General features: G+C 43.4%; 1 protein-coding gene across 1 annotated transcript in view; it reads left to right on the plus strand.

Annotated features, from left to right (window-relative positions):
- BTRC (beta-transducin repeat containing E3 ubiquitin protein ligase) overlaps positions 1-17593 on the plus strand; it is a gene marked incomplete at its 5' end in the record, with an annotated part of 56254 nt that overhangs the window by 21951 nt on the left and 16710 nt on the right. The window contains 2 exons of the mRNA XM_010156966.1: positions 10248-10474; positions 15036-15227. Coding sequence (XP_010155268.1) covers positions 10248-10474; positions 15036-15227 — 419 coding nt within the window. The remainder of the gene's footprint in view (positions 1-10247; positions 10475-15035; positions 15228-17593) is intronic.

The raw sequence follows: 17593 nt of genomic DNA on the forward strand, positions 1-17593 counted from the left end.
AGACCCAACGATATTTAAGAGCAAATATATTTAAAACTGGTGGAAGGGAAAGCTGCTTTACTCAGCATGTAATTGGTTCTTAGACATTTAGCCAATTGTTACAGTAGGAGTTAAAGAAAGGGTTGGTGATGGTTAGATAAATTTACAATGGGATGCATCGGTGTATGAGGATGGAGGAGACTTCTCACACGATATGCTCCGTGCTGATTACATTCTTGATATTACAGGGAAGTAACTCTCAGAATTGGGATGAAGAGAAGAAACTGAGCCTGTGTTTTTAGAAAGGGAAATGCAGATAGATCGATACTATTTTAACTCTTTATTAATCTCAGTAAAAGGCATAGTAGAATTATGCCTTTGAGAGAAAGAACGTTATGTGGAGAACACAGTATGTTGAAGGACTGAGTGAAGCTAGCAATCCTGTTCTACCACAATTTATTGGGTTTTTTATATTGCTTATATCTTGTATTCAAACAGTGCCACTTTGATTGAGTCTGCCATAGGGAGTGGAATACTGGAAGACTTCCTCCCTCCTTTAGTTTGAGAGGTTTTTCCAGAAGATTATTGGCAGCTAAGCACTGAGCCAAGGAGGAATGCGATAGTCTGTGACTTGGGCTCAGAGTTGTGCAATTTGAGTATCAGCTGATAGGGACAAAGTCTGCTCAGCCATGAAACTGAATATGCCTTCCTGAAGCACTCTTATGGCCAGAGCTGGTCACTTGTTGCAGAGGGTACTATTTCTTGCCTTTCTTCTGTCAGGTACTTTCACATACCAACAGCGTTTGGCCTTACCCAACCTAATGCAATTTCTGAAGGTACAGAATTCATTAGAGGTTGTCCTTAGCTTGGATCTTTGGAGCCTGTGCCTCAGGTCATGAATCTCTTGCCAGGTAGCAATGGAAAGAATGGACCAACACAATCTTAGGATATATAGTCATAGCAAACTTTAAGTTAGGATGGACCTCTTCAGAGGAGGATTACCTTCACAACCTGCTCATTTTGCTTGGAATCTTGTCCACTTGTATTTTGAAAATCTCCTTTTCAGTGTCCATAGTTTTGCTTGCTACAGCTTGTGCCTGTTGCCCGTCTGCCTGTTGTTACACGCATCTGAAAAGCCTGTCTCCCTTCCCTCGGTAAGCTCCCTTTAGGTAGTGAAAGGCTAGTAGATAGCCCTCAGTCTTCTCTCAGTGTCCTTAGTTTTGCTTGCTACAGCTCTTGCCCGTCTGCCTGTTGTTACACGCATCTGAAAAGCCTGTCTCCCTTCCCTCGGTAAGCTCCCTTTAGGTAGTGAAAGGCTAGTAGATAGCCCTCAGTCTTCTCCAGGCCAAACACATCCAGCTCCCCTAGCAATCTTAGGGGTCCTCCATGGGAATCACCTTAGTTTGCTGGCAGGGTAATGTTTGATTGCAAAGTTAGGGGAACAGTTCATTAGTGAGGGAGAGCTGTAGGCGTTGTAGGAGGCTACAAGACAAAATCTGTCAAGATTTTGGCTGCAGCCCACTGACCAGCTTGGACCTGACACCGTGCAAGAGTATTTCATGGACCTTTCCTTCACAGCTGCCTCTGTAATGGCTGCTAACAGCAGTAGTACTGGTATTGGCCAGTGTGAGCTGATGAGATGTCCTCTTCCAGACCTAGCTGTGCCGGCGGAAAAGAATACCACTCGGCCTTCGCCTGGCTGCTGCAGGTTGCTGCCCTCCAGGATCTGTCAGTGAAACTGCAAACCTGCTTTCAGTTAAGATGAGGTGTTTTAGCTCAGGCAGTTTAAATAGCAGGTCTTTGCTAACAAGCTTCTTTTGACTGAAGTCGGTTCATATAGCCAACTCTGCCAGCAGATCTGAGGAGTACGTTTGCAATGGGAGCAAAGCACGTACGAGAATCTTACGGTTCTTCGGAGCGCTGCTGCGGTTTTGTTGGTTGCATCTCTCCAGTGTGCCTGGAAATACCTCGTACGCCTGTAGCTGGGAAATGGTGTGGTATCCAGCATGTGTATTCCTGACTTCCGGTTCTGAATCACTCGCTTTGCCTTGCCCTTTGGCTAGTTTGGTGCCCTCGTTTCTTCTTTGTTGTTGGTAGCAAAATGCATCTCCAAGGAGGAAACTCATGGAAAACAATACTGAGTAAAGGACCTTGAAGGGTTCGCGTTTCTTGATGATAAAAGCTTTACATAGACAGAATCACAGTGTTCTCTGAAGGTCTCTGTTGTGTCATTGAGAGCGGATAACAGGTCTTTTGGGTCATTCTCCCCTTCTGCTTGTGTGCTGTTCCCGGTGGTACAGCCTTCGCTGATCAGCCACGTGTTGAATCATTTGAGTCCACCTACCTGTTCCTGGCTGCTTTTCACTCCGAGTTGAGGGAGTACTTGGAGCAAAAAGAAAATCAACAAGAACGCCCATAAAGAGTGACTTCACTCAGGCAGTAGATCATGTTTGGGTGTTTTAAAAACAGAAGCAACTGTTCCAGAAAACTATGAAACTGCTGCTTAGAGCATAGCTTATGCCTTTCCCTGTCATAAACGAGCCCTTTGCTGCTACTGGCCATTACCCGATGACTTTAGTAGACTGGTTCTCCAAGTGATAATGTGCATATTCCTTCCCTCCATTAACAGTAATAACATGTAATGGTCCCCAGCAGTTCAACGCTGATTCTGGTAGCCATGCCAAGGAAGAAAGCGTTTCCTTTGGTGACTTCCACTGGAAGTGATTTGTTGTTACTGGAGGATCCGCTTTGAAATCTCTGTATGATCACTTTACAACTAACAAAAGGTGGGCTCCAAAATCTAGCTCTTTCAGAGTGATGGTGTCTGCCCTCCCCCCCATATGTCTAGATGCACATTTGGTCAGGGATTGTAGTTGGGGAAAGTAACATATGCCAGTGCTGTGCTGATGCAAGCAGATTTCTCATCAGGGCTTGTTATTTGCAAAGACAACTTGGAGATAAGGGAGGAGGCGGGGAGGGACTCCCAGTTCACATCCATTGCTGGCATCAGAGACATTTTATTTTGGAGGTTTTTGCTAACACTTAAAATCTAGATGGGAGACTATATCAAAGGAAAGTTTACAGTAAGAGCTACGAGATTCCAGACAATTAAACTTTATTAGTCTGTCTTAAACATTAAGTATTAGCTTAAAAGAATAGTTTTTTAATCTCCTCTCCCTGTTGCTGTTTATTGTGTAGCAGTGTGGGAGGGGAGCAACTTCTCCAGCAAGGTATCATTGCTGTGCTTTGTATAGCTGGTGTGTGAGTGCCCGTGGCTCAGTCCTGCCTCCCCAGCCCCGGAGAGAATTCAGCATGTTACCTCTCTGGTGTCTGCAGCTTCCTCTGGCCCTAAACCAACCAACCTTCTCCCTTTCTTCTGCGTCTGAGGTAATATCCTTAGCCAGGTGCTCTGTAGGTTGACACCACATCATAGGTACTTAGATGGTACCTCTGAAAACTATTGCCCCCCCTCCCGCCCCAGGATTTCAGAAAGTGCAGCTGGTTGGGCTGCTGTGTCCGGCATAATTCCAGTGATCTTTAATCTAGATGTGTCCTTTCTTATCAAAGGTTTTCTGCAGTGTGATTAGAAATCAGATGTGGACAAGCAGCTAAAAGCCCCAGACAGGGAAAATTGCTAGTTCCTTGGGTATCCAGGGGACACTTAACTTCAGTGTGAGCATGTATGTTGAATTTTCTCTTGAAAACAAGTAGTAAAGATGCTGTAGCTTCTTTCATGGTGCTTTCTTTTTGACTCTCAGATATGATTGATGATCATCTGCTTCTGGGTTATGTTCTTTTTTCAGAATGTTTCAGTGAGCTTTGCAGCGTGGAAACTAATTCAGTACTGAGCGAGTAAGTCCATATATGTGCTAAACCCATGGTTAACCTCACAGAGACTGTTATGTGAGACGGAGGCGGACAGAAATGGGTAGATTCTAAAGTGAGCTTTTAGAATAAAAGTAAATGGAGTGAGTTGTTTAATGACCTAGCATTGTAGCCTTGCTGTCAAGTCAAACACTGGAAAAGCAAGCAGGTTCATCCTGCAAAGGGGAAGAATGAGGAGCTGGCTAGCCTTCTCATGTCTTTCAGGTGCTGTGGCTCACAAGATCCTGCTCTTTACAGTGAGCCACCCCCCAGTTCTCTAAGCAAAGGAGCTCTTTAATAGGAAGCTGTCAATAAGGAGCTGCAATGGACTTCTTCCCTCTTTGCTTAGCCTTGGCAGTCTGGGAATCCGTTCTGCAGCATTTGGTAATTACAAGCCTGAAAAAGAAGCCAGCCATAGCAGTTGAACCTGTATCCTCTTAATTACGTCGTTATTGCCTTCAGGTCATGCAGACAACACCCGTTCCACGGGATTCTCAAATAACTAGCTTTGCCCTTCAGCATGGAGGCCTGGCATACGTTCCCAGCTCCCTTTCACCATTTTTGTTACATGGCTACGTTGGGGTGGTGTATAGAGTGGTAGTTCATTGTGGACAGCAGGAAGCGGTTTCGTGGCTACACAAGTAGCTTTGGAAAAGCCAACTGTGGCAAGGTTGTCTGGCTAAGAGCAGCTTCAGAGGCATCCAACCGAATCATCTCCCTGCTACACCGGTACTTTTTAATCCGTCTGTTTTTCCCATACAGCTTCTAATATGCTCCAAAATTCCTGAGCTTTGTGTTGCTGCTGAAACTAGTTTTGTGTCTGGATTAACTGTTGTGGGTATTTTTAATGTGGTTAACCTTGAAGAATACGCAGGATATAGAGACAAGCGTGGCTTTACCTTCATTGCAAAGTTCCCGTCTTCCCCCTGACTCTGGACGTACACCTTCGTGGTTCCTTTCTTTGTCATCCCAGTGCTTGGCTTTTTTTTCCCCCAGTGTCTTTTATCTTGTGAGTAAAGTTTGAACAGTACGCAGAAAGTTAACTGCCTGGAGTCTTTTAAATATAAGTAACACGCACCCAGTAATAAGCTGTCGGTTGTTTTTTTGCTGCCTGCAAAGAAACATAAACACAGCGCTCATTTCTGGCAGGTTTTTACTGTCAGAGTTTCTCCTATTATATTTATCTTACAATTTGCCAGGGGGTGAAGTTATTAAGTTTTAGCAGCAGCCATCGATCAAGTTCACAAGTTAACACGATAAAGGCTCTGTGCCGCTCCGATCCGGGAAAATGATGATCCTCACTCGGTAATTAACTAAATGAGAAAGTTAAATCTTACTTGAGAGCTGGGAGAGATGAAAGAGAGGTGTTTGTCAGTTTCTCAGTGGAAATTAGAAGCAGTTTTCTGCAATTCCCTAAGCTGCTGCTCTGTCATATTTTACATAAGCACTGGGAAAACGTCTTGTAATTAGTGCTGTCATGGAGGATTTTTTTTGCTGAAGGATGTTGGAATAATTCATTAGATTATCAAGAAAGGCTTGTGTCCTGAAATGATTAGCACAGTGAAATTTAAACCATTAACGATAACAAGTTTAGAGCTTGCTGCAGTGCAGAGGCACCCGGGGTATGTCTGTGCCTATTTCAATCATTTCTTATAATTAAACATTATGTCCTCTTTTTTCCTCCCCTTCACTAAGACCTATCCAAAATTCCTGTTAAGGTGGCTCTCTCTAGATCAGTGGCTTAACCGTGACAGGCGGAGCAAGCAGTTGGAGGTGAAACCGTGCGGTTACAGCTGGGCAGTGTCTCCGTGTCCTGTAGTCCCAGGAAGTCTGGGAAGGAGGGGAGAACCCTAGTATGACTTGTCGGTACTGGAACGTTGAACTGAACCCTTCCTTTTGTCTAGAGAGAAACTCTCAGAAATTTGCAGTGTGGTCTAAGATGTCTGTCTTTTCAGAGCTCCAGCATGAAGATGTCTTGAAGGTTCAGAAGGTCCCAAGCCTTGCTGGGATTACTTAAGACATCTTTCATAGAATCACAGAATGGTTTGGGTTGGAAGGGACCTTAAAGATCATCCAGTTCCAGCCCTCCTGCCATGGGCAGGGACACCTTGCACTAGACCAGGTTGCTCCAAGCCTCATCCAGCCTGGCCTTGAACACTTCCAGGGATAGGGCATCCACAGCTTCCCTGGGCAACCTGTTCCAGTGCCTCACCACCCTCTCCGGGAAGAACTTCTTCCTGATATCTAATCTAAACCTCCCCACTTTCAATTTAAACCCATTACCCCTTGTCCTGTTGCTACAGACCCTTGTAAAAAGTCCCCCTCAGCTTCCTTGTAGGCCCCCTTGATATCCTTGATATTCTAGGAGACTGACTGTTTTCTTCTTTGACTTTAAGATGTCTTCTTACCTTAAGAAATGTACAATCTGAATTCATCCACCCTGTGGAAAGTGCTTTAACAAAGTCCTCTGCAGTGATTAGATTACGTGGTGGGTTTTCTTTTAAAATAGAATCATAGAATCACAGAACGGTTTGGGTTGGAAGGGACCTTAAAGATCATCTAGTTCCAACCCCCCTGCCATGGGCAGGGACACCCTCCACTACATAGAAGTTGTGACTGCCCATATGGGTGGGGAAACACTATGGCTATACTAGAATCAGGTAACTCTGCTCGTGTTCTTTTTTGCTGTGCTTTATGAGGCTCCTTGGTCCCCTGTACTGAGCAAAGCCAAAAGTAACCTTGGTTGTCACATACGGGTTACAGCTGTGATATAGCATGGCTGTTTTGTTTTATATGCTGAGCAGTAGATTTATCCAGGCTTTATTCATCTGTGTTGAAATATTGCACCTTTCTATAGTTGCAAGCCATTATTTAGATTAAAGTCCTTTCATATATTAGTCCTCTTCTACTTCACTGAGCATACAAATGTGCCTTGTGTTAAATGTAGCCATTTGGAGAAATGGTCTTGTAATTATGGGCTGCAATGGAGCATAGTACGTCGATCCCTGAGCTAGTACCAACCTGGGGCACTCGGTCCCCTGGGTTTCCTGGCACAACTTACTAGCTGAGGCGCACCTCTACAGTTCCTGCGGATGAGAGGCTGTGGGACACCTCTCAGCCCTCACTTACAGGGTTCCGTGAAGAGGGGATCAGAGGACCTTTATCCGTTCCGAGTTAGCAGTTCGCTCTGTTGCGCTCCCAGGTGATGGACTACCGGTGCTCATTCTTCTGTGCTGCTTTTGGAAGTGAAGCTTAGAAAAGGTGGATGGATATTTACCCTGGCACTATCATGGCATGTGGGACAGTTCTTTCCTTTTCAGGTGAGGCCTGGTTGTTGTGCCAGGAGAAGGAAGAGGTGCTGGACGGTTGTATGCTCCAGGGAATAGCTGCTGATGCTGTTCTGAGGTGGTTTGTCGTGCACTCGAGGCAGTTGATCAGGATGGTTGAGTCATCACGGTTTCGCAGGAAGCCAAATCGATCCTCTTACCCAGAGTAACCGCCCTCCTCTCCCAACACTTTAATAATACAGATGCTTGATGTTGTTGTTTTGTTGTTGGCTTTTCTTAATAACAGGCCTTGTTCACTGAACCCCCGGTGGATTTTTAGGAATCTTCAAATTGAAGTTCTGGAATTTTGTTCTTAACGGTAGCTGCAGTCTGGGGGAGGCATGTGAGCGTGTATGGCAATTGCGTGATTTGGGAGCTCTGCAAATTCGCCTGTCTCTGCTCTGCAAAACTGGTGTGTTTGTGGCTTGCCCTGTCCTCCTGGCCGCATAGACCGCAGGGCCTGCTGGGCACACGACGGCTACCTCTGGGCTTGTCCTCGCTCCTTTTGACAGGAAACCAGAGCAGGCAGGGGTGTGAACCAGGTCTGGAGTTGACACTGTCATAATGAGGCTAAAGCACGTGCGTGAACCTGAAAAATAAAGTGTTCCCCTGTCCCCTAATTTGGACATAAACACTGTAACACACATAGTGCTTTTCTTAACAGAACCACTATATAAACCTGGAGTTTGACTTCCAGAGCTGTTACAAGTGTTGGTCAATGGACTCTTTAATCTGCTCATTATTTACACCCAAGAGGCCTGTATTCACCTGGGATCCAGGCTGAATGGGTTGTTTTGTCCCATCTAAGCCATCTGTTTGCACACACATCAGCCATTACTTGGTTTTGCAGATGTTGCGACTTCTGTTTGATACCCCAAACTGATGCTTTAGAGGTACCTGGGGACCTGAAGGCTGCTGAGAGCAGGGTGCTCAGAAGGCAAGGAAAGGCCAGAACATGGTGCCACCCTGCGAAAGGAGTTGCCCCTTTTGTGGTCTTGGCACATCAGCTGTCTACTCTGCTCCAGCTCGGTATATTTGTTAGGCTTCAGTCTCTCAAATTAAAAGGCAGAGTTACAGGTTTTTAAAAAATGATTCATAGAGACAGGCTGTTATGAGATACAGAGCAAATAAAATGAGATCAGGCTTGTAGAATACGACATCTCTCCATTGTCTTTATCCAGCATTTTTACAGGAGTGTCTGTTCTGCAGTTTAACTGCAGCAAAAATGATGAGAATCCCTTAAGTCCAATGTTCAGTGCAGTCCATTGGTAATCATTTTTTTGCCAGGCTGTTGCTTCCTATGGACTTTGCTAGGAAAAGTCCAGCCTTTGACACCTAGGGCTTCATGCCCACTGTCCCTTTAGAGTTTTCCACTCTACATGTTGGCCCAAGAGAGCGTATTCCTTTCCTGCTGCCCAGTACTGGCTCTATGACTTGCTTGTCGTGAGTGCCATCCATGTGATGAATAAATGGAAGTGTAGCTCAGTCATAACCCTTGTCTTGCTGAGCACATGATCTTACTGAAAATGCCCAGAAATTCACAGAGGGGAGTGAGGGTAAAAGAAGAGTTGAAAACACTGAGCTGCAGGGTTGAGCACTGGGGGTGTAATCTCCGTGTTCTCAAAGCAACTTCACTCAAACCGGAATTCAGAAATAGAAGAAACTGCTTGTTAAAAATGACAGCTAATTACTGTCTTTTTCTATCAGAGGAAAGTCTGTCTGGCTCTGCTGGAAGTGCTGAAAAGAGTATTTAGGTGGGATTTTCTCTAGAAAATGAAATGTGTGTGGTGATTAGTTGAGTTGATTGTCAAACGATGAGGTTTTTGGTGTTGCAAAGTCAGGATTGCTGTTGGGGTTGGCAGGGTATTGAAGTACAGGAATTATTTGCTCCTGAGGAATTCCTGCATGCCAAACCCAGTTTTGATAACTAGATTTTGTGATCTCTAAATAACCCACTGTTTAGTCACTCTCAGAAAAGGGTGCGCTTTTGTTTTTTCTTTTCCTGTAAAATCAGTTAATCCATGCATTTCTTTTAGATCATTAGACATCTTTGCAGGGAGATTTAGGTACTCTGTTTTTTCCCTTAAAGTTAATGAAGTCTCCTGGTGAGGTTTATGCCTGGAATTACCATCATAGAACAGAAATATGGCATCCTGACATCAATGTTTTATATATTCTGATATCTGTAATTTGTTTTTAAATATTTGATGATTAATAGAGAACCTCTAAATGTATTTTGTAAATAAAAATGATGTAATAATATTGACTGTTATTATAATGCTGTACCATTGCCATGAAAGAGAGAAAATCACATGTTTTCAGCATTTAATACAAACTATTTGACCAGTGTGGGAAAATTAATTTCCCAGCAAACAGTTAATCATACTTGGACAAAAGATTTCCTTACGATGCAAGATGTGCATTTTTCTTCCAGTTACATTGTTTAGAAAGCAGAAATTATATCTTGCTACCAAGTAATAAATTGAAATGTCAGTGTTTGTTTTGTCCCTGAAAGTTCTCTTTGAGCTGTGTCTTTCTGACAAGATATTAACAGTGCTCAGAAAGTTGAAAATTGTTTATTCCCTGAAAGAAGTATGTGCCGGGTACCAGGGTGAGGTTTAGCAGGTTTTGCTCTCAAGGTGCAATTTTATACTCAAATGAAGTACTATCAATTTTTTTTCCTCTTGCATGTTGTGCATTCCCTCTGAATTTCAGCAGCAGTACGTTCTTTACAATACAGTTTTCTGTTGGTGCATTGAAATAACTGTGTACTGTAGATTAGGAACCCAAATGCATCTTGCTGTCTGTGTGATGTAAATAAAATAGTGGCTATGTTAAGTTGGCCACCCATGGTTTGCCCGTCTAACCAGTCTTTTGTGTGCGGCTCTGGCGTGAGCCAGTGCCTTGTCCTGCAGGCGTTACAGCTCCAGCTGACCAAAATGGGATGCGTGTTCTCAGCCAACTTCATGTATCAGAGTGCTTTTTCCCTTGTTTTCTTCCCTCTAAAAAAATTATAGAACCATTTGAGCTTCTTTTCATGTGTGTGATTTGGGTTGTTTCTCTCCTTCCCGTTAACAGACAAAACTTGCCAATGGCACTTCCAGTATGATTGTGCCCAAGCAAAGAAAACTCTCTGCAAGCTATGAGAAGGAGAAGGAACTCTGCGTCAAGTATTTTGAACAGTGGTCCGAGTCTGACCAGGTGGAGTTTGTGGAGCACCTCATCTCCCAGATGTGTCACTACCAGCACGGACATATAAACTCATACCTCAAACCCATGTTGCAGCGGGACTTCATCACTGCACTGCCAGGTATTTCTGCAAGCGGAGGGAGCTGGCTCTTCTGTCTTGCCTTTCAGAAAACTGTTCCACTCTGGCCTACCCTGCTGGAGAGGGCTACTCTAGGGTCACTTTGCAGAATAAATGATAGCTGTTGAATGAAAAGCTCTGTGCTGGTATGAAATGTAGTAACATCTTACTTTGTATTCCTGCCGTCTCTCAAGGCATGATCTAATACCACCACGGTTTGGCCAGGAGTAAATGATGGCTCATACACATATCGTTAGGATAGTCATTGCAAGCCACAGGGCAGGTAGTTGTAGTCATAATGCCCACAACGATGCATGAATACCGAAAATTTTTAAAATTAAAAATACTACTCTCTCTGGTTGCTCAGCTGAGGTTTTCCCTTTTCTTACTTAGACTTTTTTTGTCTCTTTTTCCTAGTAAAATACCTTCCTGAAGCCATCACTTGGATTACGTGTTTATTGCCAATAGGGAATGGAGGACATAAGATGAAAGGATGGAACTGTTCTATTCTTTACACCTCTAGTGCTTTCCATTGAGAATATTATCCCAGCTGTTCTCAGCTGTGGCATTGGGTGCATCTCACGGAATGCACACCTGAAATAGTGCATGTGCAGTTTTGTTTTGGCCCTGTCTTACAGAATGGAAAACCAAGGCAGCGAGAGATTATAATATATACAGCAATAGGGTTTCAGAACCAGACAGAATGCCTGGGTCCTTGGTCTTTTTTTCAGATCTCTGTAGATGGACACCTCTGTGGATGGATAGGTAGATACTTCGTAGAGGGGCATTTCCATGGAATCGTTCCTTGGTCTCAGATGGACCTGAGCAAGAAGCGCTACAGGCGTTGTCTCTCACTAGCTAGTTGAAGAGGGGACTTTCTTGCTGAAAGCTTGTTCTGAGAATTACTTTGGAGAACTACTGAACTCCAACAGTTTGTTCAGTCCCGTCACTTGATCATTCTTCAGAAGGGATTTCTCAACGTGAAATTTAATTTCTAGGTTTTAAAGGTAGAAAAAATCATGTTTAACTGTGACTGGTACAGAGCATAAAAGCACTGCAGGAGTTCTGCTATGAAGTTAGATACGTAGACCCACTGGATTTTTAAGCTCATTGTGCCCAGTAATCAAATGGCTGTTGTAGCATTAAAAAAAAATCTTAGTTATGCTAAGTACCTGCTTTATGTTAGTTTTTAGTAGTCCAATGGCAATAATCTCATGTACTTAGAGCAGCATTATAACTTGTGGAGCTGTTCTGTTTCAGGAAAATAGGGGCTATTTTGAAAGTGCATTCGTTTCCCCACTTTTAAAGTGGAAGTGTACACATAGTTACATATGCAGGTTTTCCTCCACAAAACTCTATCAAAGCAAGCCAACACCTCACATTTGCACTTGCTCAGTTTCATCCCGCAGACCTTTTTCTGAAAATTTTGGGCAGATGTTATAAATATTTTCAGAGGCATTCAGAATTTCCTAGCCATACCTGATTTGTTAGTGGTGTTTTCAGTTACCCAGGAAGCAGCCAATTTTACTGTCTTGGAATGCAGAACATATAGCAATCCTATCAGTATTGGAATAGTTGTGCAAACTGTGTGCTTAAATAATGTATGTGCATTAATCTGCATATTTTCAAAGCACTAATGGCCTAGTGACTATAGCTCCAAGGGAGGATATTAATGCCAAGGAATTACACTGGCTCAGGCTCTGCAGTCTTTGCAGGATGTCCTGAGTGTAGGCAGGTTTCTGACTGGAGGAATGGGAAAGGGGAAGGTAACTAACTGCCTAGGAAAGAGAATGTCAAATTAAGTCACATAATCAAAAAAACCCATAAACACTAAGGACTTTTTTAGCTTTCTGAAATTCTCAAGTGTTTGGTATTCCGGTTTCATTTTTACTCCTTCATTCTCTCTCCTGCTCTCCCCCTCGAGTAAATAAAACACTAAAGCTCCTTCAAAATCATGAGGCATCTTATCTCTGTCCTCCTAGCACTGGCCCAAAGAATGACCAGAGTTAAAGATAGTTTTAGATCATGAGCACGTTTTATTAATACTGAGTAAAATTGGCTCGGATTATTTTCCCAGTACTTTGGACAGATTTAAGGGTGTTTGAAAAATACAGCTTAGCTGTGTACATAACAAACTTTGCTCTGTTTCTGAAAAATAAGATCTCTGCTTAGCATTTCCAAGCTGTTTAACATTTTTTATGAGGAAAGTAATTTTTATAAGGCTTTCACATGTGAAATAACTGAAACATTCTTGTTGGTATGGAGGATCGAAGGGCTAGTTGTGTTGCACATCGATTTCAGCAAAAACTTTTGTGGTCAGAGATTTCTCTTCTTTAAGGAAGCGATGCTTTGTTAGATCTCCATGAGCTGTGCTGTTCCTAAGAAACATAACAATAAAATGGAGTTTGCAGCCAGGCCAAAATAGCTCTGCCCTTCCACTTGTCACAGATATGAGTAGCAGGGGCCAAAGCATTAGTATTCCTTCTCTGTGAAGGGTTTAGGATCAACGGCAAAGGGTGGCTTGCGGTCATGGAAGTAGTTACAACACCCCATTGCAGCAAGATCTAAAGTGATGCTTTAGATCTGCTGATGATCCCGACAGGGCGGGTGGATCCGAGGCAGATGAGCGGGTGAAGGTTGCTGTGCCCAGCTCGTGCTTCTTAAAGCCGCCGCTCTGTTCCCCCTATAAAATAATCTCTTGCCATCACACTGTTTACGTAAAGCCAGCGGTATGGATACTACACAACAAGCATTTGTCAGTGTCCTGGTGGGTCTGTAAATGAAAATACACAGTTTCCACCCGGTGGAGAGAGCTCGGGTGTCAGGGTGGGGAAGCAGGGGGATGATGTCCATGTGTGCCCTACCAAATTGTGGAATTCCTGCGAATTCCGGTTTGCCTTCCTTGAAACATTGTACCTCTCTTTCCATAAATTGCTGTAGTGTCAATCTACATTTACAAACACTCTTTTCTTCCTTCTTTTGGAAAGAAGTGTATATAGTGGCTGTGTATATCTTTTCAGATTAAATACATAATAAAGGCTGCTGATGTTTTTATTTTGCAGGTTGACATCTAATTTTGCATCTATAAAGATAAGAAATGCCAGGCCTCTCTCTGCCCTCTCTCGTAGTGCATGGTATCATTCACTGGTTTTTCTGTGTACGAATGGCAGCATAAAACTCTGGGCAGAGTGTCTCACCCGAAGTGTATTGTAAATTCAGGATGTGTGAAAGGGGCGAGAGGAGGCATGCTGTGTTTTCTTGGTTTTGGGCATTGGGAGACAATTCTGAGATCTTTCAGTTAACAAAGACAAAGGTTGGTCTCATGAACTCTGATCACAATCAGCTGATCACACCGGGTTTGGGCTTGGAGCAGCATGGACATGTGATTGTAAAAAGGCACTTACTGCTTTTTCTTTCCCCGTCACAAGCAGGGCCAGGTCTTTAAGACTGTTGTTTTAAAAGCGTGAAAAGACGTATTTAACTCTGTCCCAACCGTGAACCAGAGGGAAGATGCATGTCATGCCTCTGCCATGCTTCCTTTCGGTTGGTCTGAGCATTATGCCCGAGGGATGATGGGGTCTGAAGTACAACTTTCACAAAGCCTCTGAAATTCGACTGGTGAAGTAAGATAATCTCTTGGTGCTGGTCTCGTTTGGGAATCAAACAGCCTCCGAGAGAAGCTGTATTTATGCAACATCTTGTTTTAAAGGCATCTTATTTTCCTGAAGTCTTGCTGGTGATTAAATCTGAGTGGGTAAGGGCACATTTTTACTGGATACATCCATCCAGTTAAGAAATGCAGCATGTTAAGAAACCTTCCCTGGCCTTCAGCTACGCAGACATTACGTTGGGCTGCTTGGTCCCAACCAGGCAATTGCCTTACATTTCACTCCAGCCATGTTGAAACAAAGCCAGTCCTGGTATTCACACTGGAAAATATTTGCAAATTATACCATTTTGGTGCATATTTTTCCTCCACCCACTAAAATAAATGAAACTAGCAAACCTGCTTCACTTTCTCCTTACACAGCCTCTCCTTCCCTCTTCACTTCCCCGTGCATCTGCATATCTTTCCCTCCCCCATGTCTAAAGGTACCACTACCCTTCAGGGCACACATTGGGAATATATTTTTTTTCTTCATTACATTTAAAAGCTACTGCTTTAGCAAAAACAGCTTTTGAGCCGTTGGAACATGAGAACAGCTGTAGCAGTGAGATGAGAAATGGTCCTAATATAGAGAGATTTTGGGGGCTGCGTTGCTGAGTTGGAAATGCCATCCATAGAATATCCCCCTAGTGCTAAAACCCATCGAAATAGATTGGAATGACTTCTTGGATTCTTTATTATTTTTAATGACTTGTTGTGTTATATCCAAAGGAAGTTGGAGAACGCTGTTCTCTCCTGAACTTCGCCGCAAATGCTCTTCTGTGCATTTGGTCCAGCTCTGCGTGTAGAAGAGTAGATGGAAAGAGAGGATATCTTTCTACTAGCAAGGGGAGTTGTTTTAAGCTTCGTGTCTCCCCAGCAAATAATCCTTTTTTTTTTTTTTTTCCCCTCCCCCTGCTCGGGGATTGGATCACATTGCTGAGAACATTCTGTCGTACCTGGATGCCAAATCGTTGTGTGCTGCTGAACTGGTGTGCAAGGAGTGGTACCGAGTGACGTCGGATGGCATGCTGTGGAAGAAGCTCATCGAGAGAATGGTCAGGACAGACTCCCTGTGGAGGGGCTTGTCAGAGAGGAGAGGATGGTGAGGGAACTGAATCTTCGCCTCTTTTGCCCCCATGCAGGACAGTAGGTGCTGCGTGTTTCAAACCATGTTTGAAGAGGGTTATTTGGCACCCTGAAACATCATGTTGGTTCCAAACCTGACAGTTGCTTAAATGAAAACTCAGGGGTTGGGGAGTCAGGGCATCATTTGGCTGTATAGGCAATGTGGGGGCTTTTTCCTCACCTTCCTCATGTGATCGTGCTCTTATCCCACTGTGACAAGTGAGATATACAGGCTGAGATTTTTACACCCAGCTGTCATTCGGTTCAAATTAAGAAGCTGTGTACGCCCCAGGGGAACACTAAACTAGTCAGCAGTTCAGAGCAGAAGAGTGTTTTTAGGGGCGGCAGTGGGGCAGCATGTGCTGTGAATTAGTTGTTTCCTGATAGGTCTGTTTGTTTTCCTCAGCAGATTTTCACTATTAGATATCTGTTTAATTTTCAAACTGGAAGCTGAGGGTAGGTACCACGGAGAATAGGGGACTTTAGAAATGCAGATAGATTAGTTAATAATCATCTGGAATAGCCTTACTACAATGTGGGTCTCACTCAAGTTTGAAGCTGCTCTGTTAACATTTCATTAGAACTTTCCCTCTCAGGGGTACATCCTTTAATACATAATTTTCTTTTCCAAGGGTGTCCCTGGGATGTTGGCAGAAAGGAAGCTGGGTATGAATATTTCATAAACAAGATAAAAGTGACAGCTCAGGCATTTTGGTTGCTATTAAAAAGAAAAAGATACAGAGTTGCAAACAAAGACTCCTGTTTTCTGATTAATTTGGTTATACTGTTTGTCTCAGGAAGTAAATGCTAGTAAATCAAGATTATGAAATGTCCTGTACAAATAAATACCATGTTGATCTGCTTCCAATAGTGTAATGTTTATAAAAAAGGTGTAAGACAAACACAAGCATGACAGTGATAACTTTTTGCATCCCCTTTAGTGCCTCGTTCTCTCCAAGACTTCTATTTTTACTCTGTATTGTTGAGGTCACGGTAAGTCCGAACAGGACCTTGAGAGGTTATTTACTCCCTCCTGTTTCCCAAAGGCAGAGACAGTTTCCTCTTAAGTCCTACCAGATGTTTGTCTAACTTGTTCTTAAAAACCTTCACTGATGGAGACTCCCTAGGCTGTGCCTGTGCAAGCAATTCCACTCTTTCACTAACTTTAGTGTGAGAAAGATGTTCCTAAAATAGCTAGGCTGTCCTCCTAGCTACAGTTTGGCACATTATATTCAGCCTACACACAGGACAGCTTCTCTGTATCACAGTAATCTTTTGCATGCTGGAAGATGATCATGTTGCCTACCAACAGTGATCCCATGTTTTCTTGTCCCCTTATCATTCTTGGGTTTTTTTTCTGTTTAGACCCTCCCCAGTTAGTCTACTCCATTCTTGGAGGATGGTGTAAGCAGCTGGGTGTCTTACTTCTGCGGAGGCATCACCAGAGTTTGGTGGTGTGGGGAGCATTGCTTTGCATGCCGTATGGAGGACACTCCGTTTTATGCTTTCCAATAGTTTGTGTGCTTTTTTAAACAGTGGTATAATACCATTGTAAAACTTTCAGTTATCCTTTCTGTGGAAGTTGTACTTAGCCATTATTTCTCATCTGGTTACTGAGTGGTGGACTTGGCACTTGTCCATATTGAATTAGATTCTATTTATTGCTTGGTGTTTCTCCATTTTGTCAGGAGCATTATGAATTTAATCTTGTCCTCCAAAGTGCTTGTGCCTTCTCCTAATTTTAGTATCATTGGCCAGGTAATAAATGTACTCCCTCTTACATTCTTTATCATTAATGAAACTGCTCAATAATGACACATCTAGGACAGGCTCCATGCAAGATCCCAGTTGCCATCCTGTTTGACAGTGCACCATCGCTAAACTCTGCTTTCCAGTCATTGTGTGTCCACCCTTGAGCTCTTCCAAGATCATACTTGTGAGAACAGCCTGTGAGAAGAAATTAGGTCAGTTTGACAGGGTGTATTCTGAGCAGCGTTGACGGTTGTCACCTTGTCGTCTTCTAGGTGCTCATCTGATTGACGGTGTGCTCTAGAACCGCCAAGCTGTCAAAATTTAATTGGACGGTCCACCATTTCCTTGGGTCTACATTCTCCCCTTTTTTTTTAAAATGCAAGAGCTACATTTGTCTTTTTCCTGTTCTGTGGAACTTCAGCCATTCTCTACATCTTGTCAGAGATCAGAGCTGATAGTGCCAGAGTTGCTCCCTCCAGATTTCAGAAATAACATTAGCACCGATTACTAGTCATGCACATGACACTGCTAGAAAACCGTTGGAAAATCCTGCATCTCACCTCAAAGGACAGTCACACCCCGTTCCTGTAC

Source organism: Eurypyga helias, unplaced genomic scaffold (genome assembly GCF_000690775.1).
Source record: "Eurypyga helias isolate BGI_N326 unplaced genomic scaffold, ASM69077v1 scaffold5458, whole genome shotgun sequence".
NCBI lineage: Eukaryota > Metazoa > Chordata > Aves > Eurypygiformes > Eurypygidae > Eurypyga > Eurypyga helias.